Source organism: Panicum virgatum, chromosome 6N, assembly GCF_016808335.1.
Source record: "Panicum virgatum strain AP13 chromosome 6N, P.virgatum_v5, whole genome shotgun sequence".
Lineage (NCBI taxonomy): Eukaryota > Viridiplantae > Streptophyta > Magnoliopsida > Poales > Poaceae > Panicum > Panicum virgatum.
Genome location: NC_053150.1, coordinates 34607865 through 34633169, shown reverse-complemented (window position 1 = coordinate 34633169; position 25305 = coordinate 34607865). Strand labels below are relative to the sequence as shown.

The window sequence follows — 25305 nt, the reverse complement described above, 5'->3', positions numbered from 1 at the left end:
ACCCTACGATTAGCATTAATGATTTCCAGTTCCCTCTCTTTATCATTTATGTCTAAGAGCATAGGGAGAAGAAACATCCAAAGTCCAAGAAGGGCTCATTGATTGAGTATATCCAAATTCATATTAATATTGATGCATCCATCATTATGCTCTTTTATGGGAAAAGATATTCATTTCTAGCGTCTCTTACACTAATCCAGCGTCTAGCCATTGTAAAAAATTAAATAAATAAGAGTCACAAAATTCTTATAAATCCCAACTGCAAAATCTTTATCAATTTAATTTACGCTACTCATATGAATTAATCACAACTAGTTTGGTAGTATCTCAAAAAGAAAGAAAGAAAAAAATAAAAAGAAAAGGAGGCGCTCTCTGAATCTGCGGACTGCGGCTCATTCAGCCGCAAGGCCGATCTGAAGGTGCAGGCAGACATGTGGGCCCCACGAGACCCCGTCTTCCTCCTCTCCGCCGCTGGCCGTTTTCGAACTGCCCCCTTATAAATACCCAAACCTCAGACTGGTCCCCGGAAATCTCCGAGAAAGCGCGACCGAGAGCAGAGCGCGCCAGCCGAGAAGAAGGAACTCGGGCCGCGACGATCCCGGCAGGCCCCGATGGAGCTCCTGAGCGGCGGCGCGCTCGCGTGGCAGCAGTACCGCTCGCTGCTCCGCAAGAACGCCACGCTCACCTGGCGCCACCGCCGGTCGGCGGCGCTGCAGCTCTTCTCCTCGCTCGTCTTCATCTTCCTCATCTTCTGCATCGACCGCGCCGTCCGCTCCAGGTTCTCCAGCACCACCGCCTACCGCAACGTGCCGGACCCGGCCGCGCTCGTCGCGCCGCCGATCCCGCCCTGCGAGGACAAGTTCTTCATCAAGTCCCCCTGCTACGACTTCCTCTGGAGCGACGGCGGCAGCGCCCGCGTCAGGGGACTCGTAGACGCCATCCGGAGGAACAACCCCGGCCGGCCCATCCCCGCCGACAAGGTCCTGAATTCCTCCCTCCCTCCTTTTGTTTCCGCGTCAGTTTCGTCAGTTACCGGTTTGCGTTGGGGAAGATTGTGTTTCTTTCTCGATTTTTGCCGTGGAAATTGGTGTGTGATCTCGCGTGCGGAGTTGGGCTGGCCTGTCCGGGTGGGGAATGTCGTGCTCGCACGTTTGGTGTGACAAATTTGTGGTTTTCCTTTTCTCTTTGAGAACAGGAATTTGGGTTCTGGGTGGAGAAAGATTCGATTTATTTCAGGGGCGCGGTTTTTCCCCTGGGCGACAAACAAAACCACGTGAATATTTGGGTACATGTCTGTTTAGTCTCTTGATGAAAGGGAGAATTTTGGGGCATTTCAGTAAGCGATTTTAATTAAGGAGCTGCATGAGTTTGGAGAATTTGTTGTTGACAACGGTGAAACCTATGCATACAATTGAGTTTTTGGACTTCACAATAAATCTAGTTCAACTTAACTGTATTAATTCTTGTCAGCTGTCACGGATTGTTTTATCTCCTTATTAATTTTCAAGCAGAGCGGTACTTTGATGGTGAATTAGATCATCATTTAGGCAATGTTGCCAGTTTTAGTATCTGATTTCTGTCCATCAGGCTTTTGGATGGAAGTGGTGGGCACTCACTTCAGAATTTAGATGGTAGAATTTTGTGAGCTTTCCAAAGGGCAGTGTGAAAAGGATGCCTAGTTTGTTGCTCATGTGATCTGGGGAACTTTCAGGTCCACACGGAACAGCTAATTTGGTTGATGTTGTTTCATGCCACTTTCGTGCTCCGGTGTGTATTAAGGCCTTCCCTTGGAAACAAAGATGGTGAGGATGCACCTCGGGATGTTAACTAAGAATATGTTGGAGAATTTTAGGGAAAGAGTGCATGGTTTGCATCTTCACATAGTCTAAACGATGTTATCAATGAACTGTTGCGAGGGTTCTGTAAGTTAGTATATTATTTAAGTGTGAAGCCGTAATGATCAGGAACTTTAACTGTCCTGCTCAGCTGGGAGTCCTGGCATTCATGAGTCCGATTCCATAGTATGAATTAGTTAATTAAATTCGACTGCTGATTTTTTCTTTTATACACTGAATCAAGTAAAATATGGCATTTGACTTCTCATGATTTACTATCAGGTTGTCATTTGTTGTCAGCTAGGATTTGGTGGTAACCTGAAAATTATATTACTCTCTCTGAGCCCAGATGTATTGTCTCAACCTGGCTCTCTGGTAGTTCCTAAGTGTAGGTTATCCTAGAATTTCTAGGCATTTTTGTCTTTATTTGTGCTTTATTGCCCTTGCCAAATTAGTGACCCACCAAGTCATTTGGTCCACTTTGTTAATCCTTATGTATTAGTTCCAAAAAACCTATTTCAAATAGTTGGAGTATGTGCACTAGCCAAAACTTGATCAATTTTGCAACTTCACTCCAGAATTGATTATTACTCAACAGGTTATCTGATTGATTCCCAGTGATTTCTCAGGTTTTAGGTTTTAGGACTCCGGATGATGTTGATGCTTGGCTGTTTCAAAACCCAATGCGCTGCCCTGGTGCATTACATTTTCAAGATATAAATGCCACTCAGATAAAGTATGGTATCCAGACAAACTCTACTCCTGTAGCACGGAGAGGAACATATGAAGACCCCACCTTCAAGTTCCAGATACCACTTCAAGTTGCAGCTGAGAGAGAAATGGCAAGGCTGCTTATTGGAGGTATTACTTCTTCCATGCTTCTTTAATGAAATTGTTGCTTCTATGCATATACTATAAGTCTCATGCTCGGTGACAGCAATTCCTGCTTGTTTGTACTTTTTAAATACTATGTTCTTCAGATGATTTACTATTGTCTACATAAGTAAATGTTAGTTGCATGTTTAGTTCCATTAGTTAATTGTGCTTGGAGAATAAGTCTAAATTTTCATGATTGTAACAGATCCAAATTTTATCTGGACTGTGGGGTTCAAGGAATTTGCTCACCCAGCCACAGAAACCTTCTCTACCATTGCCCAAGCAGGGCCAACTTTCTTCCTTGCGATTGCAATGTTTGGATTTGTTTTTCAAATCAGTGCCTTGGTGACAGAGAAAGAATTAAAACTTCGTCAGGTTCAAACTTTACCCGTTGTCTCACAGCATTCTGAAATTTACATTTCTTTTATGCTTTGAGTAACCCAAAGATTTGACATATTTGCAGGCTATGTCTACCATGGGGCTTTATGAATCAGCCTACTGGTTATCATGGTTTACTTGGGAGGCGCTTCTTACAACACTTTCAGCACTTTTTACTGTGCTATTTGGGATGATGTTCCAGTTTGACTTCTTCCTTAATAATAATTTTGCAATCCTATTCCTCCTGTTCTTCCTGTTCCAACTGAACATGGTACGTGGGACATATTGATCGACATGTTTGTTTTGATTGTGCCCATTTGTAATGCTCAATTTTGTTAAGAACTCATCTCATGGATGGATTTTGTTTGTACATTTTCCTTATTCTTATCATATTTGCAAAGCATACTTTTTGCTAAATGTCCCCCCTTACATACAAATCTATGATGTTTGCTGCAGCTTAGTTTTGCCTTCATGATATCCACATTCGTAGCAAAGGCAGCATCAGCTACCACTGTTGGATTTGCAATATTCATTATTGGGTTTTTGACTCAGGTAATGCTTTGTTAATCATCATCTTTTGAATCCAGTATTCCATTTTGTCAGAATATATGCAAAAACATTTGTTATTGCCTCCATGTGCAGCTTGTTACCACCTTTGGGTTCCCATATTCGAGTGACTACAAAAAATTGTACCGAACATTGTGGTCTCTCTTTCCTCCTGATGTATTTGCCAAAGCCCTCAACATTCTTGGAAGGGCAACAGCCACTCCTGAAGATAAAGGTATCAGCTGGAATCAGCGTGGGGAGTGCCCGTCTTTTGAGATGGACTGCGTCATTACTATAGTATGTGCAAAACATTCCTTATTTAGATACTACATCTTTTAGCCACTAGATTTCAAGCTCTTACTGTTCACAAATATCTAACAGGACGATATATATAAATGGCTCATCTCCACGTTTTTCTTGTGGTTTGTCTTGGCAATCTACTTTGACAACATACTTCCAAATGTAAATGGTGTCCGAAAGTCAGTTTTCTACTTTCTTATGCCCTCATACTGGACGGGTAAAGGAGGCAAGATGCAAGGTCAGAAATTGAAGTACTCAGTAGCTCTTCATATTGTTTCAACTATAGTTTCTTATACTAGCCATTAATCTGCATTCCAGAGGGAGGCCTCTTTAGCTTTTTCGGTTCAAGCCGTCCAGCCGATGATGCTAGCCCTACTGATGAGGATGTTCTTGCGGAGGAAAACCTAGTAAAGGAGCAAGCTGCGAACAGTGAGGTGGATCCTGGTGTTGCAGTTCAAATACATGGTCTGCGGAAGACATATCCAGGAACTTTCAGCATTGGTTGTTGCAAATGCTCAACAACTAAGCCATTTCATTCTGTCAAAGTAAGTTATCAGTTAGCTTCTGGCATGGACTACATGCAACTTGCTTGTTTTGATCGATAATTCATAACCTAAAAATTTCTTCAGGGCTTATGGGTGAACCTTGAGAAGGACCAGTTATTCTGTCTTCTTGGGCCTAATGGAGCTGGTAAAACAACTACAATTAGTTGTCTGACTGGAATCACACCAATTACAGGAGGTGATGGTAAGTATCATTCATTAAAGCAGATTTTGATATATTTTTCCCAAAATAATTGCCGACATGCTAATGGTACAAACTAAACATTTCACAGCATTCATTTATGGTCATTCTGTCCGAAGCACTGCGGGGATGACAAACATTCGTAGGATGATTGGAGTCTGTCCACAGGTAGTACTGTAGTCATTTTTGTACTCGTGATGCAAGTGGTGATGTATTTAAAAAAGGATATAAATATTTTTTTCAATTATTTTGCAGTTTGATATCCTGTGGGATGCATTAACAGCTAAAGAGCACATGGAATTGTTTGCCAGTATCAAGGGATTGCCTCCATCAGCTATCACATCAGTATGTTTCTTAAGAATACTTTTACTTGTTCTCTTTAAAATCCATATGGTATCGCATTTTGATTTTTCTATGGTTGATCACCAAACACAGGTAGCAGAAGAATCGTTAGCCAAAGTGAAGCTCAGCCAGGTTACCAATGTTAGAGCAGGCAGTTACAGTGGAGGAATGAAGCGCCGCTTAAGTGTTGCGATAGCTCTAATTGGTGACCCAAAATTGGTCTTTCTCGATGAACCGGTAAGGGCATAACAAATTTAGCATTACTTTGATTTTAGACTCCCATTCCACATGTGGTATATGACCATGTGTATCTTATGTAGACTACTGGCATGGATCCAATAACAAGGAGGCACGTTTGGGACATCATAGAAGAGGCCAAGAAAGGAAGAGCTATTGTCTTGACCACCCATTCCATGGAGGAGGCTGATATTCTGAGTGACCGGATAGCTATAATGGCAAAGGGGAAACTGCGGTGCATTGGTACATCGATAAGGCTGAAGTCGAAATTTGGAACAGGATACATCGCAAACGTCAATTTCTCTGGAAATGGCCACATGCAGAGCCCTAACATCAACAGCAACACCGAGGCCCCGGTTAATCCCAACATAGAAGCTGTCAAATGGTTCTTTAAGGAAGTATGTGTCTTATGATTAAACAAGATTCACTTAACATTAGTTCTCTAAGCATCTTGGATATAAATGTCTTTTTTCTTTTGTGCTGACCAGCGGCTTGATGTTCACCCGAAAGAGGAGAGCAGGACGTTCTTGACATTTGTCATCCCCCATCACAAAGAGCCGCTTCTGACGGTAAGACCTTGGTGCTCAGAACCCTCATATACATATTTTTTTTCTTTCGAAAAGGTAAAGTATATACTAAAACTTCCACAAACAGAGATTCTTCGGGGAATTGCAAGACAGGGAGGGGGAATTTGGAATATCAGATATTCAACTTGGTCTCACAACACTTGAAGAGGTTTTCTTGAACATTGCAAAGCAGGCAGAGCTGGAGAGCTCTACTGCTGAAGGCACCTTGGTGTCTCTGAACCTGTCATCAGGAGCAACAATTCAGGTCTGTGCTTTGTAATCCTAAGAACACTACCACACTTATCTTAAGACCTCTGAGATGTAGACATATTGTTATCAAGTAGCAATAGTTTGCTTATCTGATTGTGTCAAAAAAAAACTGCATATCTGGGAATACATTAGAATATAGTTTCTCTTATTTGATTTTGCCTCTTTGACAATGCAGATTCCGAAGGGTGCTCGTTTTGTTGGTATTCCTGGAACTGAGACAGAAGAGCATCCAAGAGGCGTCATGGTTGAGGTTTACTGGGATCAGGATGAAAATGGATCACTCTGCATTTCTGGTCACTCTGACGAGATGCCAGTGCCAGCCAATGTTGAGCTCAGGAGGCCGCCCTCGATTTCTCGTAGGGCCTCCATGGCCCGTGAAGGTCCAGTCGGGTATATCATTGACCCGAGCCAGGTCTCATAAAAAGATGAGTAGGGGTGCAAAGTTAGGATTGTTTTTCATGTAAATTATCTTAGGTGTGTCTATATTTGTATTGCTTATGCTCAGTGGCGAATCTAGGTTGAACAACTAGAGGGGGCTCATGTTAACTCTCTTCTTCTTCCTCTTCTCTTCCTCTTCCTCCCCTCTTTCTCTTCATTGTTTCATCCCAAAAATGTTGGAGGGGCTTAGGGGGGCTTCCATGTATCTTGGGGAGGTAGGGGGGGGGGGGGGCTTGATCCCCCCTAGCCCCCCATGTAGATCCGCCCCTGCTTATGCTAGAACCTAGATTCCTAGAACATCATAACTATGTAGTGGTAATTGGTGAAAGATTCTACAGCATGACATTTTCTGCTGTGCGGCAAAAAGGACTTGACAGAGATACAATCGAATTACATTTTTACTATTTCCAGCTACGAAGTACTTATCGGCTATCTTAATTGTTAGAGGAAATGACTCATTGTATTCCTCCAAACCCTAGAGGGGTGGGCAATATAGTAGATGTACATGTGCCTCCAGATGGGCCTAACACATATACACTACCCCCCGCGCAGTCTGCCGGCGCAGCGGAGTTCAAGACTAGAGAACGAAGAAAGCACACACAGGGACAACACCCCCCCGCAGCCACAACTAGCCACCTGCTACGTTGAGGCTGGAGCGAAACTCCGAGAAAGTCGAGGAGGGGAGACCCTTGGTGAAGATGTCGGCAAACTGGGAGGTGGTCGGGACATGGAGGACCCGAACATCGCCGATAGCAACCCGGTCGCGAACGAAGTGCAAGTCGATCTCCACATGTTTCGTCCATTGATGCTGAACGGGGTTGGTGGAGAGATACACGGTGCTGATGTTATCGCAGTAGACGAGCGTGCTCTTGGCGAGCGGGCTATGGAGCTCTACCAAGAGCTGTCGAAGCTAGAACGCCTCCGCCATGCCGTTAGCGACAGCACGGTACTCCGCCTCGGCACTGGAGCGGGAGACTAACCGGCTGCCGCTTGGACGACCTGGAGACAAGGTTGCCGCCCAGGAAGACGGCATAGCCGGAAGTGGAGCGGCGAGTATCCGGACAGCCAGCCCAGTCAGCATCGGTGTAGACAACCAGCTCAGCAGAGGGAGAGCGGTGAAGAACCAGGCCAAAGTCAACAGTGCCACAGACGTAGCGGAGTAGACACTTCAGCGCAGCAAGATGTGACTCCCGGGGATCATGCATATGAAGGCAGACCTGCTGAACGGCATATGTGAGGTCCGGCCTGGTGAAAGTGAGGTACTGCAAGGCTCCAGCAAGACTCCGGTAGGCAGTAGGATCAGCCACGGGATCACCTTGAGCAGCAGACAGCTTCGCCTGAGTGTCGACATGAGTGGAGCATGGCTTGCAATCAGTCATCCCAGCCCGCTCCAGAATATCAAGTGCATACTGCCGCTGGTGAAGGAGAAGGCCAGAAGGGCGAGGCTCAACAGTAACACCCAAGAAGTGATGGAGCTGACCAAGATCCTTCATAGCAAACTCCTGCTGCAGAGAGGAGATGATGCGCTGAAGCAACGGCTGACTGGAGGCTGTGAGCACAATGTCATCAACATAGAGCAACATGTATGCAGTCTCATCCCCACGGCGGTAGATGAACAGAGAAGTATCAGACTTAGCCTCGGTGAACCCCAATATCAGCAAAAACGTGGCAAACCGAGAATACAAGCCTGAGGAGCCTGCTTCAGACCATAGAGAGACTTGTTGAGCCGGCAGACCATGTCCAGACGACTGGAGTCCACAAATCCCGCTGGCTGACTACAATAGACTGTCTCTGATAAAGTGCCATGGAGACACGCATTCTTCACATCCAGCTGGTGCAGGGCCATGAGTGAGAAAGAGCGAGCGAGAGGACCGTGCGCACTGTAGCAAGCTTCACCATTGGACTGAAAATCTCATCATAGTCCACACCAGGCCGCTGGGTGAAACCCCGGAGTACCCAGCGAGCCTTGTAGCGATCCAGTGTGCCATCAGCCCGACGCTTATGCGTCCAGATCCACTTGCCAGTGACCACATTACAACCAGACGGACGTGGCACGAGGTCCCACGTCTGGTTGGCAAGAAGAGCCGCGTACTCCTCTTCCATCGAACGACGCCAGTGAGGATCCGCCAGGGAGTCGCGAACAGAGGAGGGTACCGGAGAGATCTGCGGCTCTCCCTCGGTGGCGGAGAGAGTCGCGGGCTGAGAAGCCATTCGCTGAGTCACCATGGGATGGATATGACCAGGGTCCCGATGGATGACGGGCAGGTGGTACACCACCGGCTCGACACGAGAGCGAGATGGTGGAGGTGGCGGCGGCGCAGGCTCCGGTGTAGGCGATGTAGGAGCCTCCAGAGCCGGAGTCGGCGCCGGTGCCGGCACCGAACAACGCCGGTAAACCTGCACCAGCTGAGCGTAGTGCGCAAGCGCAGGAGGAGGCACCGGGGCCGCGCGTGGCGCAGCAGGAGACACCGGGGCCGCGCGTGGCGCGACAGAAGGCACCGGGGCTGCGCGAGGTGCAGCCGGTGTACCAGGGATACCTGCAGGAAAAGGACATACATACAAAGGTGGCTGAACCACTGTGTCAGGTGAAAACAGGGACTGCAACTCGGGGTCAGGGGAAGGTGTAGAGGAGGTGGAGTAGGGGAAATCCGACTCGTCAAACACAACGTGTCGTGAGATGAGGACCCGGCGAGAGGTGAGGTCAAAGCATTGGTACACCTTGTGGTCAGGGGAGTTACCAAGAAACACACAACGAGTCGAGCGGGGTGCCAGCTTGTGAGGAGCAGTGGCGGAGATGTTAGGATAACATGCACACCCGAAGACATGAAGGTGGTCATAGCGAGGAGGGGTACTGAAAAGAGCGTGGTGCGGAGTGGGAGCAGGAGAAGCCGTGGACGGAAGACGGTTGAGCAAGTAGTTGGCAGTGTGGAGACTCTCAGCCCAGAAGCAGGGAGGCAGAGAGGCCTGGATCAGAAGGGTGCGCATGATGTCGTTCGTCGTGCGAATCATCCGCTCATCCTTGCCATTCTGGGGAGAGGTATACGGACAAGACATGCGCAGCTGAACACCCCGAGAGAGAAAGAAAGAACGGGAGGTGGAGTTGTCGAACTCAGGCCCGTTGTCACACTGGATGGCCTTAGTGGTGAGGCCGAACTGAGTGGACACCCAGGCAAAGAAGTGGAGGAGGGTGGGAAAGGTCTCAGACTTGGAGCGCAAAGGAAAAGTCCAAGAGTAATGAGAGAAATCATCAACTACCACCAGATAGTATTTATAACCAGAAATGCTGGGTACAGGAGAAGTCCACAGGTCACAGTGAACAAGATCAAAGGCATGTGTCGTATGCGAAGAAGAAGAAGAAAAAGGAAGTCTAACATGACGACCTTGCTGGCACACATGGCAGAAGTGCTCAGCAGGGTCCTAGTACAAGGAACATCTATACTACGACTAAGCTGAGCCAAAACATCGTGGCCGGGGTGACCAAGCCGGCGGTGCCAGGTGGTGGAAGATGGCGTCGCGGCAAAGGCAACAGATGAAGAAGAAGTCAAAGGCGAAGCAGCGGAAGCAAGAAGACGAAGGGTGTAAAGGGGCCCCGAGCTGTCACATTGGAGGAGCAGACGCCGGGAAGCCGAATCCTTCACAGTAAGACCAGAGGAGTCAAATTCGATGAAACAAGAATTGTCAGCAGTAAACTGGTAAATGGAAAGAAGATTATGAATCATCTGAGGAGCAACAAGAACATTGTGAAGACGGAAAGAACCAGGAGCAGAACCCACGGCGTTGACAAGAAGACAAGACCCATCGCCAACCATGATGGAAGAAGGGCAAGAGGGATGTGGGGGTCAGACAGAAGAGAGGAAATCGGCATCTGGGGTGGTGTGGAAGGAGGCACCCGAGTCGGCGATCCACTCAGTGCAGACCAGTGGTGTCAGCCCCATGGTACTGAAGGACTACGCCAGCGCGGCCTGGTCCCACCCCCAGTCCAGGTCGGTGGCTAGCTGGGCTGAGCAGGTGGAGTCCAGGACGGCGCGAACAGGGGAGCAGCACCGGTGAACATGGCCGCCGGCTGCTGTGGGCGAGAGCCCCCCTGACCCTAGAACGGCCACATCGAGATGCGCCCTGACTGTGGGTTGCTGAAGGATGGCTAGGGCGTACCTCCAGGGGCAGGGGCAGGAGCGGGAGCAGGGCCCCCCACCAGAACCAGGAGCAGAACCACCACCGGTACCAGTACCACCAGAAGCAGGGCCACCAGTACCACCACCACCATGTCCCCCCCACTGATGACGTCCACCACGGCCCCCCGACTGCCGATCTGCCCGGTGGGAGGAGCACCAAGGAGGGGGGTGGCTGGCGAGGCGGAGGAAGCCGATGGAGCAGCCACGAGCGCGGTGGAGGAGGACGAGGACGAGCCGGTCGCGGGACCCCTGGTGATCTCCTCGAGAACGAGGTCGTCCCGGACCTGCAGGAAGGAGGGGAAGGGCCCCTGGCGGGTAATCCATGTCCGCAGGTGGTCATAGGTGGAGTTGAGACCCCGCAGGACATTGAGTACCAAGACCCGGTCGAGCACCAGGCACCCGAGGTCATGAAGAGCATCATCCATGCCCTGCATCCTCCTGCAAAACTCACCAACGGAGAGGTCCCCCTGCTCGAAGGTGCGGAAGGTGGCGTCGAGCTGGAGAGCGCGGAACTCGGCATTGCCGAGGAACTGCCCCTCGAGCGCCAGCCAGGCCTGTCGCGCGGTGCCGCCGTGAGTCCAGACGATGACCTACAGATCTAAGGAGATGGTCCCAAAGATCCAGGACATAGCGACGCTGTCGAGGCACAGCCACACCACGTCCCATGCCTCGACTGGCGTGTCGAGGAGGACATGGTCGTTGAGGGCGTAGCGGCGGAGGGCGAGGAGGACCTGGTCCCTCCAGCGCCCGTAGGAGGTGGACGTAGGGTCGAGGAGGACGGAGACCAGGGCTTTGATGTTCTGGACGCCGGCGGCCTGAAGGTGGAGCTGGGCGACCATGGGATCGGTCGGGTCGAGCCGGGGTCCAGAACCCGAGGGCAGAGCCTGGTGGGAGGAAGAGGCAGTGTGCTCGGCGAAGGGGACGACGGGCTGCTGGCTGGAGAAGAGGAGGATGTAGTGCTCCGCCTCGGCGATGCAGCGAGCAAGAGCATCGGCCACGGAGCGCTCGCGCTCCCAGGTGATGGTAGCCGCGCGGACCCGCTCCTGAGCCGCCTGTAGCGAAAATGGCCTCTCATGCCATATTTCAATATATTGTTTTGGTGATTGATATAGACAACACAACACTTGGACTAATATGATTGTTAAAGATGACCATTATCAGGCTTTTAGGTTCAAGTGATGACAAAGAGAAGATAGGCGTAGCTAGGCCCGAAGGGCCTCTTCGGTCCAAAGGACAAATAATTGAAGAGACCCTCAAAGAAACCAAGTCAAAGAAATCAAGATAGAGATACTTTAGTATCACCGGTTAAACAGACGCTGAGAAAATCACATACATCGGTGCATTGACTTGGAGCACATCAGGAATTTTGGTTTCACCGGTTGAACCGACGTTAGGGAATTTGAATATGTCGGTGCAATGGACCCAGAAGCTGAGGCAAGGTCTATACACCGGATGAACCGACGATAGGGTCTTGGTGAACGTCGGTGCAGTTGTCCAGAGAGTTGGTTTTTAGAGTTCACAGCACAACTACACTCACCGGTTAAACCGACGCATCATCGGTTGATTGCCCGTACACGTAACGGCTAGTTTTTGAGGCGGGCAGTTTAGTATCACCGGTTGAACCGACGATGGCTATTGGAGGTGCGTCGGATTAACCGGCGTTAAGTATTTTTCTGGTAGCTTTTCTCCAACGGCTATATTTGCTTGTGCTGCCTATATATACCCCCAAGGCCGGGTCATTTGAGGGTGCTGGAGTTGCTGAAAGCTTACTACACTTGAAGAACACCTCCGACCACCATAGAGTTTCATTGTACATCATATAGGCTTAAGCACACTTGTGAGAGTACTTAGTGCTTGATTAGGCTTAGTTCTTGAGAGAACTAGCTTGAGAGAAAGTCTTCCTGCGGCAAGCATCTTGTGTACTCGTCGTGTGATCCTCCGACTTGGTTTGGAGAGGCAACAACACTTTGTGCGGGGAAGGAGACCCCTCTTGGTGAGAAGCTCCGATAGTGAAGACGGTGCCGTTGGTGACACTTTGAGAGAGACGGTGGCGATGGCCTTGTCTTGGTGACTTGGGGTCACTTAGCCTTTGTTTGCTGGGAGCCTTGGTGGCGAACGCAAGATGGTGATTGTTGACGCTCCTTAGCGCCCCCGATTTATATACCGCAAGCGTACGGTTTCGTGTAGCTTTTCCCTCAGAGTATTCCCCCAAAGTTTATCAATCCACGGAACCAAAGAGACAAGAAACAATCTACTAGCATAGAGATTCCTTTGTGTTGAGATGGTGAAAAATGAATCTAATCTATTAAAAATGACAAACACCGAAGGTAGCAAGAGAAAGTTAGAGATAACCAATCTAGATCACCTAGATCATGCATATGTTGTAGTTCCAGCTAGATGTAGTGAAGTAAGATAGATGTGAATCTCAATGAAAAGCATCTTTAAACTCAAAATCTCCAATCCGATCCCTCGATACCCCACCTACTTAGTGGCAACGGCCTGTCACGACGCCACCCCTTTCGACAAAAGTACCCTGAAGCTAGTCGAACCCCCTTTGGTAGTTCGGCCATGAACCTCTAGCCACCATGACTACAAGATCATGCTAAGCGATCTATCTCGATAATAGATCTAGGATGAAGCAAACCCAAAGAAAAGAATGAAATCGAAAGAGAGAACATGGTCGCTAAACATTCGGAATCACAAATAACTTCACCATGAATGATTGTACATCACAAGATCACAACCGGGGTTCTACCTTGATCTTGATGATCCTAGCTCCAAATCTCCGACGTGGTCTTCCTTGCAAGGTTCCCACATCAGCTAGGGCAAACCCTGGACAACTAGCACGACCCTCGGCTCTCCGAGAGGTGTCCCTCTATCTTCTATGCTCCTTGGCGTCGTCTCCCAAATTGATCTCTGCGTGAACCTTGGGGAGGGGTCTTTAAAAAGCCTCAGGGAACCCTCGGTCAAAGGGGAGGTCGAACTGACCTAAAAAAGGGCTGGGCCAGCCGGCCCAATGGGCCTAGGCCGGCCGGCCTAGCTCATTCCTTCGCCGTCTCATGTTCTTCTTTCTCCCCAAGTCTCCTGGAATCTTCTAGAGTTTATGTCTTTCACGATTGCACCCCATTAGACGTCGTTATCTTCGAGATTTCTTCGAGGAGAAGGATAGTATGGAAAATTCTTCTTTAAATATCTCTTTGCTTTGCTTAGCCCCGAAGTATCTTGATCTTATCTTGTGGGCTTTGTCCTTTGGGCTTCATTGGAGAGTGGATGTGCATGAACGGGCCTCTAATCATCATGGCCTTCGACCTTTTGTTCGGGCTTTGGCCTTTGTCTTTCTTCGTGTCATCGCGTGATCATGGGCCTCATCGTTTCATGCTCCAAAATTGGTCAAAAACCTGCAAAAACGAATTACCTCCAAAATAAATGTGCAAACGCGAAAACGACCAATAATTGGGCCGAGGTTAGGATGGTTAGTGATTCTGATATTAAATTCATGCCATTATCAAAGTTAAATAGGGGATAAAATGGATACTTAAGGAGCGCCAACATTCCCTCCATGCTTAAACCTTGCTCGTCCTCGAGTAAGTCTTTGATAAAAATCAGCGCTGCCTTTCAGTGTCCAATCCCTGCACTCGATCATACATGAGAAAACACAATGCTCCCAAAGTAATTTGCAGTTAATAGTTCAAGTTGTAACCAGCTTTTTCAATGTGGAAGGTAGATACAGGTTAAATGCTCCCCCACAATTATTAAGCACATGCTCTAAAAATTAAACGAGTCTTATAATTAAGAAAGTAAGTTCCATAAGTAATGCTAAACCAAGATCAATAATTTAAACCTCATTGCAATTTGCTCATGGAAACTCTCAGATCATCTTGTCTCTCAAACTTGCTAGAACTTTCTCCTTTCTTTCTCTCATATGTATGTGTGAGGCTTTATCTGGAGCTCTGGAAAGGTTAGTCCTAACAAAAGATATTATAATCAAGATTTTATCAAAACAAGAAATACTTCTTATGGATTTACCGAGACTCGTCAAAAAGACCATTGGAAAATAATTTCTTTATGGAGAGGGAGATAATGGAACACACACTTTAGATGGTGGACATGTGCAAATGGAAACGGTTGATCCCAAGGCACAACTGAAGTCCTTGTTATCGAATTGCACATGGTTGGAATAATTGAGTATAGAATAATCTTCAAAGTTCTTGGAGTTTAATGAAGCAAACGGAACCGATGAGCTTTTCATCATCATTCATCATTATTTTTTTCTTTTTTTTTCTCTCCTTTTTTTTTCTTTCTTTTTGCTCCTCATAACCATTGGCAACACAATGCACTTACTCCACCTCCCCCCATGCTTGAATGTTTGCTTGTCCTCAAGCAATGAAGTGATGATAATTTGATGGAGTGAGTGCACAAAATCTTTATCAATTCTCTGGACTCAACTTTGGAATTCAATGGAGCATCTCCTCGTGAAAGATTGAAGCCAACAGAGGAGGAAAAGGGGCAGGCCGGCCGGCCTAGAGGTGTTGGGCCGGCCGGCCTACTGCCTGTAGGCCTCCACTTCTTCGGATTTTTCTTCTGCGAACTCTTTGATGCTTCCCAAGCTTATGTTTTACTGAATTTTGCTCTTGATTCCACTGTTTTGCCGTCGAAATAAATATATACTCAATATATAGGTTGTGGTCAAGGAGGTGTTTCACAAAAAGATGTTTTTGGTTAAGGGTGGATATCCAGTGAGGTTTGCGATGTTCCCGGTATAGAAACTCACAATGCATGGATAGAATGGCTAGCAAAAGAGAGGTACGCAAAAATACGGAATGATCAGCTTCTTAGTCTCGTACCAAAGAAGATAAATCCTGAATTAATTCACCTGAAAATAATTCTTGCTCTATGGTTTGTTATGATATATCATTTAGGCTTTGTAGAAGGGTAGAGCAATTGCAAAAGGTATCATTGACAAGGTTAGCTCAAAATTAAATCCAAATTAAATTTTCCTTGACAAACTTAAGTAAGAGAGCAAGAATAAAAGATATGGGTCTTAATTTATCATAACCTCCACAATTGAATTAGCCAGCATTTAATTAATTTTTATATCATGTTAGAGAGAGCATTAGTTTAATCATACATAAACCAAGCACAAGAAAGTAGACAAGGCGGCAACGATCATCATATTTTATCATGGCACAAACTTTCTATCATCATTACTAACCATAACATTAAAGCGTAGGTGATGCATTTATTTATCATGATGATGAAAGCAAAAGAAAGCAAATTTCACACATGCTGAAATAAATAAAACAGAAAATTGCTACGCACACACAAGCTTGCACACATGCTGAAAATAAATGAAAAGAAGTAGAAAAATCCAAACCACACGTGCGAGCATTTTATTCATGGTCTTGCCGTCGATCACTTTCCTTGATTGGCTCTTGCGTTGTATCCTTGATCATAATACTGCTGAAATGCTCCTGCATTAAATTGTTCCGGTGGCGCCAGGCCTAGAAGTCCCATTTAATATGCAATTCCCGCGGTTCCATCTTCTAGTTGGGTTGTGTGCCTCCGGATGGAGTCTATATCTTCCATGTTTCGTCTTGCATAGGCACCCATGATTCTCATTCCTTGTTCCGGTTGAGGGAGGTTAAAATATTATGCTCCAAATGACGGGTCGGGCATCTCTCCTTGGTATGACGAGGGTGGGTAGCCGTAGTTGCTGAATGGTGGGGGCGCCGCCGCAGCATGCCCCCATGCTTGTTCTTGGTTTCCTTCCCATTGACTCGTCCATCTTTGCGGGTATCCTTGTCCACTTGATGCACCTTGAAATTCATTCCTCCAATAAGCGGAACTTGGCGGTGGAATGTTTACTTCCGAGTCTTCTTGTTGTGCCGATGCCGATGTTCTTTCAATTAACCTTCCTCTTTTTGATTTCTTCACCCTTTTTCCAATATTTTCAACTCGCCAATCAGTCCTCCCTCTTGCAAATAATTTTAGCCTTTGATCGGGGAGGGAAATATCCATCTCAGAAATAGTGAATCCCTTCTTTTCGTCCCCTCCGATATAATGGCCTTGCCTCAAATGTTCAATCCCAATATCTCTTCCCTGGACATAAAATTTTTGGATCACTCGTAACCTCGGATTCATGGCTCGGGCTATCATTGTGAGATAACACCCCGAACCAACTTGTCCCGTACCGGATGATGCTTCACAAATCCACCTTTCAACCATGATGTAGGTGGGATCAATCACTTGCTTCTTCACCAATGCAGTATACATCCAATTTAATTCTTGGTCGGTGACCTTCGATTCTCTCATCCTCCTGAGAATTCTTTTGCTCAACCAAGAGTGGAATATTTGGAGGGTCACATTACTTATATTCTTCCTTTGGCGGTTGACATCTTTTGCTATATTTTTCCAAAATTCATCAATCTCTCCATCTTCAACTTGCACCATTTCATATGCATTACTTTTGAATCCGAGCAAACTCCCTATTTCTCCATAGGTGATGACTTTTTCTTCATTCTTTCGAAATTTCAGACATGGCACTCCTTCATCATCCACCACTTCTTCTTGCATGTCTACCGTGACACCGTCGGAAAATAACTTCCAACCGATGTTCTCCAAGACCTCATAGATGTCATGATGGAATCCCAACTTCACCAATGCTTCATCATCAAAATCATAATTTTCTCGCAACCTTCCCTTCATGAACTTGAGCCTTTCTTCTTCTTCCTTCGACAAGATAATAAACCCATATTCTGAATTCTTGGGCTTGTATGGTGGTGGTGCGGATGACCTTGTCGAACGCCGTGGAGGAGGTGGCATCCCTTCGGTGAATCTCATGGAGGAGCTTCTCGGGTCTCTCATCCCACCAAGGAGCAGCATGTGGCTCCTCGGTGCGGGGTTGTCTTCCTCCATGCTCCGCGGAGACTCGGAGATCGAGTGCCTCCGCGAAGAACTTGCCGATGCGTCGGATGTTGATGAGCGCGTCCTTCTCCTCCCGACGATGAACTTCATGAGGCCACTCATGGTGACTCCTTGCTGCACACACTCAAAAACAAACACACCGGTGGTTTCTTGCCGGTGGGAGAACAATAAATTGAAGAGTGGAACAAACTAGGAATTGCGGTGAATTTTCTGAGATTTTTGGAGTAGATTTTGGTGGACGGATTTTTCAGGGCTCTAACTGATGTTTCTGGGTGAAGAACTTGAAGAACATAAGCAATGAATTGAATGAGGAGTGTACCTGTCAAAGGGCGTCACCAGAGGGCTTAAAAAGGGGCCAGGCTGGCCGGCCTAGGGCCTTGGGGCCGGCCGGCCTAGGGGTTTCCTGGCTCTCCTCCACTTCAATTTTCTCTGGTGGCTTCCTGGTGCAATTATTCGCTTCTGTCCAGTACATCTTTGGTGCTTTGCACCGTCCAAATCCCGTGAACCACTCCTTCTTTGCCTTTGATGTCCACTTGCAACATTATTTCTTCACTTTGTGTCATTCACCTTGTCCCATGCTTCATCATTCATCACATGATGCCATCTTTGCTGAAAATCACATATCCTTCCCATGCATGGCTGCTCCCTCCTTTGAATTATTTGTATGTGGTGGTAGGTAGAGAGCACAACTCTTTCCTGTGAACTCACTTTGATCAATGGATGTTAATCAAGCACATAAACCCTCTCCAAATCATGCTTAGATGTTTAATCCTCCTCTAACTTTGAAATTTCAGAATTGACTCAAAGCATGCAATGAGTTTAAATGAATAATCAGAGGGGAATTGAAACATCTTTTCATTTGTAAGTCGAAAAATATTTCCCGACTACATTAATTTTGGTTGCACCGGAACCGTTCACTTTCATGAATTGATAGCGAACAATCTCGAATTCAACCGTGGGTCTTGGGTTTAGGTTCTAATTTTTACCAAAATGAGAGAGAGAGATTTGAAAAAAAAGGAATAAATAAAGTTAGAAAAATTCTAATCCTATGGTGATGAAACTGAAAATTCTCTCTATGTTTGCGCGAACCTACGCATCAAGGTTTCAAATGATATGAATATAACGCGGCTCTACTCGTGTGTTTTATCTCAACTTGGTCCGGCCGTCATGGAGAGGACGGTCGCCAAAAATAGGTATGGAATTTTGGATGTGGATTTCTCAAGAAGAGGCAAATAAATCATAAGATGGCTTATGTCATTGGTTTAAAATAAGAAATAACATCGGAATGACCGAGTGAATAAACTCCAAATCGAATTGTTCGACCGAACGACCAATTGTTCAAAAGTATATCATGTTCTTGTGTAGTAAAATTCTTGACTCACTTACCTAAACCTTTCTCGGGTTGTCCTCCCGGCAGCTTATTCTTGACTCGACGAACGGGTTGAACTCCCGGCAGCTTTATTCTTGACTCGACGAACGGGTTGCCTCCCGCAAAGCGCTTCGTTTATAGTCTATAGCTAGACTTTCTTCTTCTTCACTTCGGACCAATGCTCAGTGGTGGCGCTGCAGTCTTGGGTACCCACTTCCGCACAATCCGTGGTGCGGGTTTGTCTTCTAGGTTAGTCGTCTTCTTGGTCTTCACAGGCGGGCTTTTAGCTTTCTTCTTGACAGGTGCAGCGATCTTCTTTGTCGCGATGGATGCGATGACTTCTATCTCCTTCTTCGCTTCCTTCTTCTTCGGCTCCTCTTCTTTCTTTGGTTTCTCCTCTATGATACGGCGGTGAGGCGGAACATATTTGACATTGATCACGTTGTATACCTCGAGGCGTGGACGAAACTTGAATTCGCTTGTGGTGCCATTGATGTCGAACTTTATCTCCCCCTTGCCAACGTCGATGTTCGCCCTTGCGGTCTTGAGGAAAGGCCTCCCAAGTATGAGGGGCGCCTTGCTTCCTTCTCCCATATCGAGAATCACAAAGTCAACGAGGACTAAGTGTTCTCCAATCTTCACGGGCACGTCTTCGGCGATTCCCAAAGGATAGCAAATGGAATTGTCCGCTAACTCTAGGCACATGGCGGTGGGCTCCGGCTCCGGTAAGCGTAGCTTCTCGAACACATTCTTTGGCATGACGCTCACACTTGCACCGAGATCACAAAGTGCTCTTTCGAACATAAGAGATCCAATGGAACACGGGATTGTAGGACATCCGGGGTCCATCTTCTTTTCAGGAGCTTCATTAGTGATTGCCGCGCTACATTCCTCGGTTAGCTTGACAGTGCTTGGCGGTATCTCGCGTTTGTTTCCCATTATGTCTTTGAAGTAGCGAGAATACGTCGGAACTTGTAGAGCATCCAAGAGCGGCATATTGATGCTCAACCTGCGTACCATGTCAACAAATTTGTTGAATTGCTCATCTTCATGTTTACCTTTGCGGTATCGTGGTCTTGGCTGTAGAATCTTGGTGTCTATGTCATCTAGCTCAAACTCCGGCTCTTCGGTGACTATCTCTGGCATAGGAGTAGGTGCCTTCTCCTTGATGATGGTCTCCACTTCAACTCTTGGCTTAGGCTTCCTTGCTCCCGCTGCATGTTCGGGTTCTTCGGTTTCCTTTCCCGAGCGAGTTTGAATTGCCTTTGCCGTCTCCGGACTTTGAGGTTGCCCGGGAAATTTTCCTTCATTGCTAGATAGGCGTCCGGCAAGCTGGGCTACTTGCGTTTCTAGCATCTTCATCATGTTGAGTACTTGAAGGTTAGAGCTCCCGACCTACGTCACCTTGCCATCAATATTCTCCAAGATCTTGTCCATAGCCTTGAACTTGGTGATGGTGTCCTTGTTGATCTTGCCTTGCTCCTCCATGAACTCCTTCAATTGTATACGAAGAGGCACTGAGTTTTGAATGGAAGAGCTTGCATTAAATTGGGGTCTACCTTGCCCGTAGCGGAAGTTGGGTGGTGGGATCCATTCTCCCTTCTTCATGTAGTCGAGCATCTTGGTTTCCTCCGGGCAATTCTTTTGGACATGGCCGTACTCTCCACATTCTTCACATGTAGACCTTGCTTCGGCCGCCTTCAAATCAATAGCTTGGGCTTCTCTCTTTTCCACTTCTATCTTCTCCAACCTTCTCATGAGCGAGTCGATCTTTCCTTCTAGCACTTCTTCACGTTCCACTTGCAATACACTTTTCGCGGCGCCCACGGCTTGGAGTGGTTGTAGGCGCCCCGATGATGCCCATGCGTCATTGTCTGCCACCTTCTTGAATAGCTTGAAAACTTGAGTAGGCGTGAGCTCAATGATAGAACCTCCGGGCGATGCGTCAATGATCCCCCTTGATGCCGTAGTGAGGCCTTGATAGAACTTCTGGACCACATCCTCCCTTGAGAACTTGTGATGAGGCACGGTGCGGATGTAGTCGTTGAAGCGCTCATAGGCTTCCGCAATAGTCTCCGTCGGGGCTTGCGCGAATGTTGCAATCTTGTTGCGCAGAATCTGGGTCTTGCCCGGTGAGTAAAACTCCGTCATGAACTCTTTCATCAAGGCTCCCAATTTTGCACCGTGCGCGGTGGGAGAGAATGAAACCATTGCAACGTTCTCCCAAGTAGAGAGAACGGAAAGAGCCTTGCTCTTATTTGATCTTGAGTCATCTCTTGCATGTCGAAGGTGCGGCATAGTTGGAGGAACGCTTGAAGATGTAGATTAGCGTCTTCTTTTCCAGTGAAGGGCGAGCTTTGCACCATCCTTATGATTGAAGTCTTGATCTCGAATGGAACTCCGATGTTGTCGAGATTTTGGATCGGCAAGTCCCGAACGTCCGGAGTGCATAGCTCTCCGATCGTACGCTCCTGCTCCGGTAGCGCCATCCCTTGGTGAAGTGGCGCCTCCTTTGGACTTGTCGGTGGAGTTGCTTGAGGTGAAGACAATGAACCGTCGACTTCTTCTTTCGGATCTACTAGTTCCGGCTTCCTTGATCGTGCTTCTCGTCTCCTTTGCCTGTAAATTTTTTCTGGATCATCCACAAAATTTTCGGGTTTGTTGGAGAGGCTCCCGTCCATCTCTTGTTAGGGGTTAGTGAAAAAGAAAATATATACCAGATCTAAAAGATGAATATACAAGATCTACAACATAAAAGAAAAATAAAGCAAAATAAAGCAAACTATAGATTAGATTGATTTTCGTGGAATAGATCCGTTTTTTTTTGTTTTTTTAGTTAGCTCAGAAAAATAAGAGATCTAAAAAGGTCAAAAAGAAAAATCAAGAAAAAGAAATATTTACGAATGCAAGTAAGATTGGATCTTAAATCAATGGTTCCCCGGCAACGGCGCCATAAAAGCTTGTTGACGCTCCTTAGCGCCCCCGATTTATATACCGCAAGTGCACGGTTTCGTGTAGCTTTTCCCTCATAGTATTCCCCCAAAGTTTATCAATCCACGGAACCAAAGAGACAAGAAACAATCTACTAGCATAGAGATTCCTTTGTGTTGAGATGGTGAAAAACGAATCTAATCTATTAAAAACGACAAACACCGAAGGTAGCAAGAGAAAGTTAGAGATAACCAATCTAGATCACCTAGATCATGCATATGTTGTAGTTCCAGCTAGATGTAGTGAAGTAAGATAGATGTGAATCTCAATGAAAAGCATCTTTAAACTCAAAATCTCCAATCCGATCGCTCGATACCCCACCTACTTAGTGGCAACGGCCTGTCACGACGCCACCCCTTTCGACAAAAGTACCCTAAAGCTAGTCAAACCCCCTTTGGTAGTTCCGCCTTGAACCTCTAGTCACCATGACTACAAGATCATGCTAAGCGATCTATCTCAATAATAGATCTAGGATGAATCAAACCCAAAGAAAAGAACGAAATCGAAAGAGAGAACATGGTCGCTAAACATTCGGAATCACAAATAACTTCACCATGAATGATTGTACATCACAAGATCACAACCGGGGCCCTACCTTGATCTTGATGATCCTAGCTCCAGAACTCCGACGTGGTCTTCCTTGCAAGGTGCCCACGTCGGCTAGGGCAAACCATAGACAACTAGCACGACTCTCAGCTCTCCGAGAGGTGTCCCTCTATCTTCTCTGCTCCTTGGCGTCGTCTCCCAAATTGATCTCTGCGTGAACCTTGGGGAGGGGTCTTTAAATAGCCTCAGGGAACCCTCGGTCAAAGGGGAGGTCGAACCGACCTAAAAAAGGGCTAGGCCGGCCGGCCCAATGGGCCTAGGCCGGCCGGCCTAGCTCATTCCTTCGCCGTCTCATGTTCTTCTTTCTCCCGAAGTCTCCTGGAATCTTCTAGAGTTTATGTCTTTCACGATTGCACCCCATTAGACGTCGTTATCTTCGAGATTTCTTCGAGGGGAAGGATAGGATGGAAAATCCTTCCTTAAATATCTCTTTGCTTTGCTTAGCCCCGAAGTATCTTGATCTTATCTTGTGGGCTTTGTCCTTTGGGCTTCATTGGAGGGTGGATGTGCATGAACGGGCCTCTAATCATCATGGCCTTCGACCCTTTGTTCGGGCTTTAGCCTTTGTCTTTCTTCGTGTCATCGCATGATCATGGGCCTCGTCGTTTCATGCTCCAAAATTGGTCAAAAACCTGCAAAAACGAAGTACCTCCAAAATATATGTGCAAACATGAAAACGACCAATAATTGGGTCGAGGTTAGGATGGTTAGTGATTCTGATATTAAATTCATGCCATTATCAAAGTTAAACAGGGGATAAAATGGATACTTAAGGAGCGCCAACAGTGATCAAGCGAAGAGACTCGGCATCACACTTGTTCGTGTTGGACAAGTGGCCGTGGACGTAGGGAGGGACTTGGTGTCCTAACCGAACCACGTTAAATCGTGTGTCTTGGTGTCTTCACGGGAGTTTGCATATTCTCTCCCTTACCTCTTTACTTACCGTATTATGTTTCCGCATTTACTCTTTCTTGCGTGTCTTTACTTTCCTAGTTAGTTTGATTAGGATTGGCTATAGGTTGCAAGTCTTTTAGGGGTAAGTAGAGAGTAGCATAGATAAACCTTAGTCATAACTAGCATGTGTAGGACGTATTAGATTTATCTCATGCAAATAGATTGAGCCCTAGGATAGAAAGCGATTAGCGACCCTATTCACCCCTCCCCCTCTAGGGTCGGACACCCCGGTGATCCTTACACCGCCGTAGCCTCGGACTTGGCGGCGAGGAGGGCCGCGGCGAGAGTAGCGTCGGCCGGAGCCGCTCCGGTGACGAGGGGCGCCGGTCCGTGGAAGGCAGTGGCGGCCGCGGCGGCGGCTGTGCATGCGCCCCCCGCGCCAGCACCCATGGAGGCGGTGGCGGCCGCGCCCCCCGCGCCCAGATCGAGAGGAGGAGCGGCGGGGGTGGGCAGAGGCGGCGGCGGCGGCGGATCCGCGCCGGCCGCACCGAGAGGAGGGGCTACGGGGACGGGCAGAGGCGGCGGGGCGGCGGATCAACGCCTGCGGCGGCCAGGATCGGCGCGCCCGCGATGGCGGCGGGGGCGGCGGATCCACGACGGCGGTGGCTAGGGCCGGCGCGCCCACGAGGGGCCGCCAGGGGCCGCGCGCGCCTGCAGCAGCCGCAGCAGCAGGAGAGGAGGAGAGTGGAGGGAAGGAGGAGAGGGGAGGGGGCGCCGGCAGCCAGCCAGCCATGGTGGCGGCGCCGGCGGGCAGCAGGAGGTGGAGGGGAGAGAAAGAAAACTTAGGCTGATACCATGCTAGAGGAAATGACTCATTGTATTCCTCCAAACCCTAGAGGGATGGACAATATAGTAGCTGTACATGAGCATCTAGATGGGCCTAACACATATACACCAACATTAATATTTAACTACCCGAACTTTTGAATTTGTTCGATCAACTTATCAGGCAGGCTGTTGTCAACCACTACAAGACATTGCTATATTGATAGAATTAAGTTAGAATAATCTGTCATCCACTACAAGACATTGCTAGAGGGTAAATTAGAATAATCTGTCAATAGTGCCTGTGTGCACTTTGTCCATAGATGGTTCGTGCCTACATGCACGTCATCACCAATTATGCTTTTAGCTATTTTCTATTTTAGCTACTTTGCTTAGCCACCAAGCTACGTCTTGGTTGGCTGCCTATATGCACTACTAGAAAACAGTCCATGGGAACCGGTTGAAAATGGCCTTAGGCACCGGTTTTCCAATCGGTTCCCGCAAACCGAGACCAATGGCATCGCTCTAGGACACTAGGGTTTTCACCCGGGGCCTTAGTCATCCATTGGTACCGGTTGGAAAGACCAACCGGTACCAAAGATGGTGCCACGCTGACGCAAGCTGGCAGCCCCTTTGGTACCGGTTGGTTTTTCCACCCGGTACCAATGAGTTTTCCCTATTTTGTCCAAATTCAATTTTTTTTGTTTTATTTATTACTATTTATTCTTTTATAATTGCTAAGCGTACTCGAGCTCTACAGTACTTTGGTCATGTTCGATTTTACAGAATATTTGAAACTAAGTAAAATGCAAGCATATGATTAAACTAATTAGCTAAATTAATATATTTACAAATATACAAACAACAAGGCATCACATTTAAAAATATTTACAAATGTACAATCCATGTTTATAGTCCAACTACTGGCCCCCTCAGAATGTCGATGGAAATCCTCTATGGATGTGACCATCGTGGTAGAACTTGCCTCTAGG

At 47.3% G+C, this 25305-nt stretch overlaps 1 protein-coding gene across 3 annotated transcripts; it reads left to right on the top strand.

Moving 5' to 3' along the window:
* Positions 1 to 493: 493 nt before the first annotated feature.
* Positions 494 to 6942, top strand: LOC120678823 (ABC transporter A family member 2-like). Of its 3 annotated transcripts, none has more exons than XR_005676822.1 (17): positions 543 to 980; positions 2465 to 2696; positions 2917 to 3086; positions 3175 to 3360; positions 3546 to 3641; positions 3732 to 3932; positions 4017 to 4173; positions 4254 to 4480; positions 4565 to 4682; positions 4771 to 4847; positions 4935 to 5024; positions 5115 to 5258; positions 5342 to 5656; positions 5747 to 5827; positions 5913 to 6089; positions 6270 to 6586; positions 6801 to 6942. XR_005676822.1 is itself a non-coding variant. In XM_039960213.1 (16 exons), exons 1-16 carry the CDS (start codon positions 612 to 614, stop codon positions 6513 to 6515), a joined length of 2886 nt encoding a protein of 961 aa, XP_039816147.1. In that variant the 5' UTR covers positions 494 to 611; the 3' UTR covers positions 6516 to 6942. The 3 variants fall into 3 exon arrangements, 1 of the variants encoding a protein (XP_039816147.1); XR_005676823.1 differs by having other exon boundaries at positions 6270 to 6579; positions 6802 to 6933; XM_039960213.1 differs by having other exon boundaries at positions 494 to 980; positions 6270 to 6942.
* The last annotated feature ends 18363 nt before the right edge of the window (positions 6943 to 25305 follow it).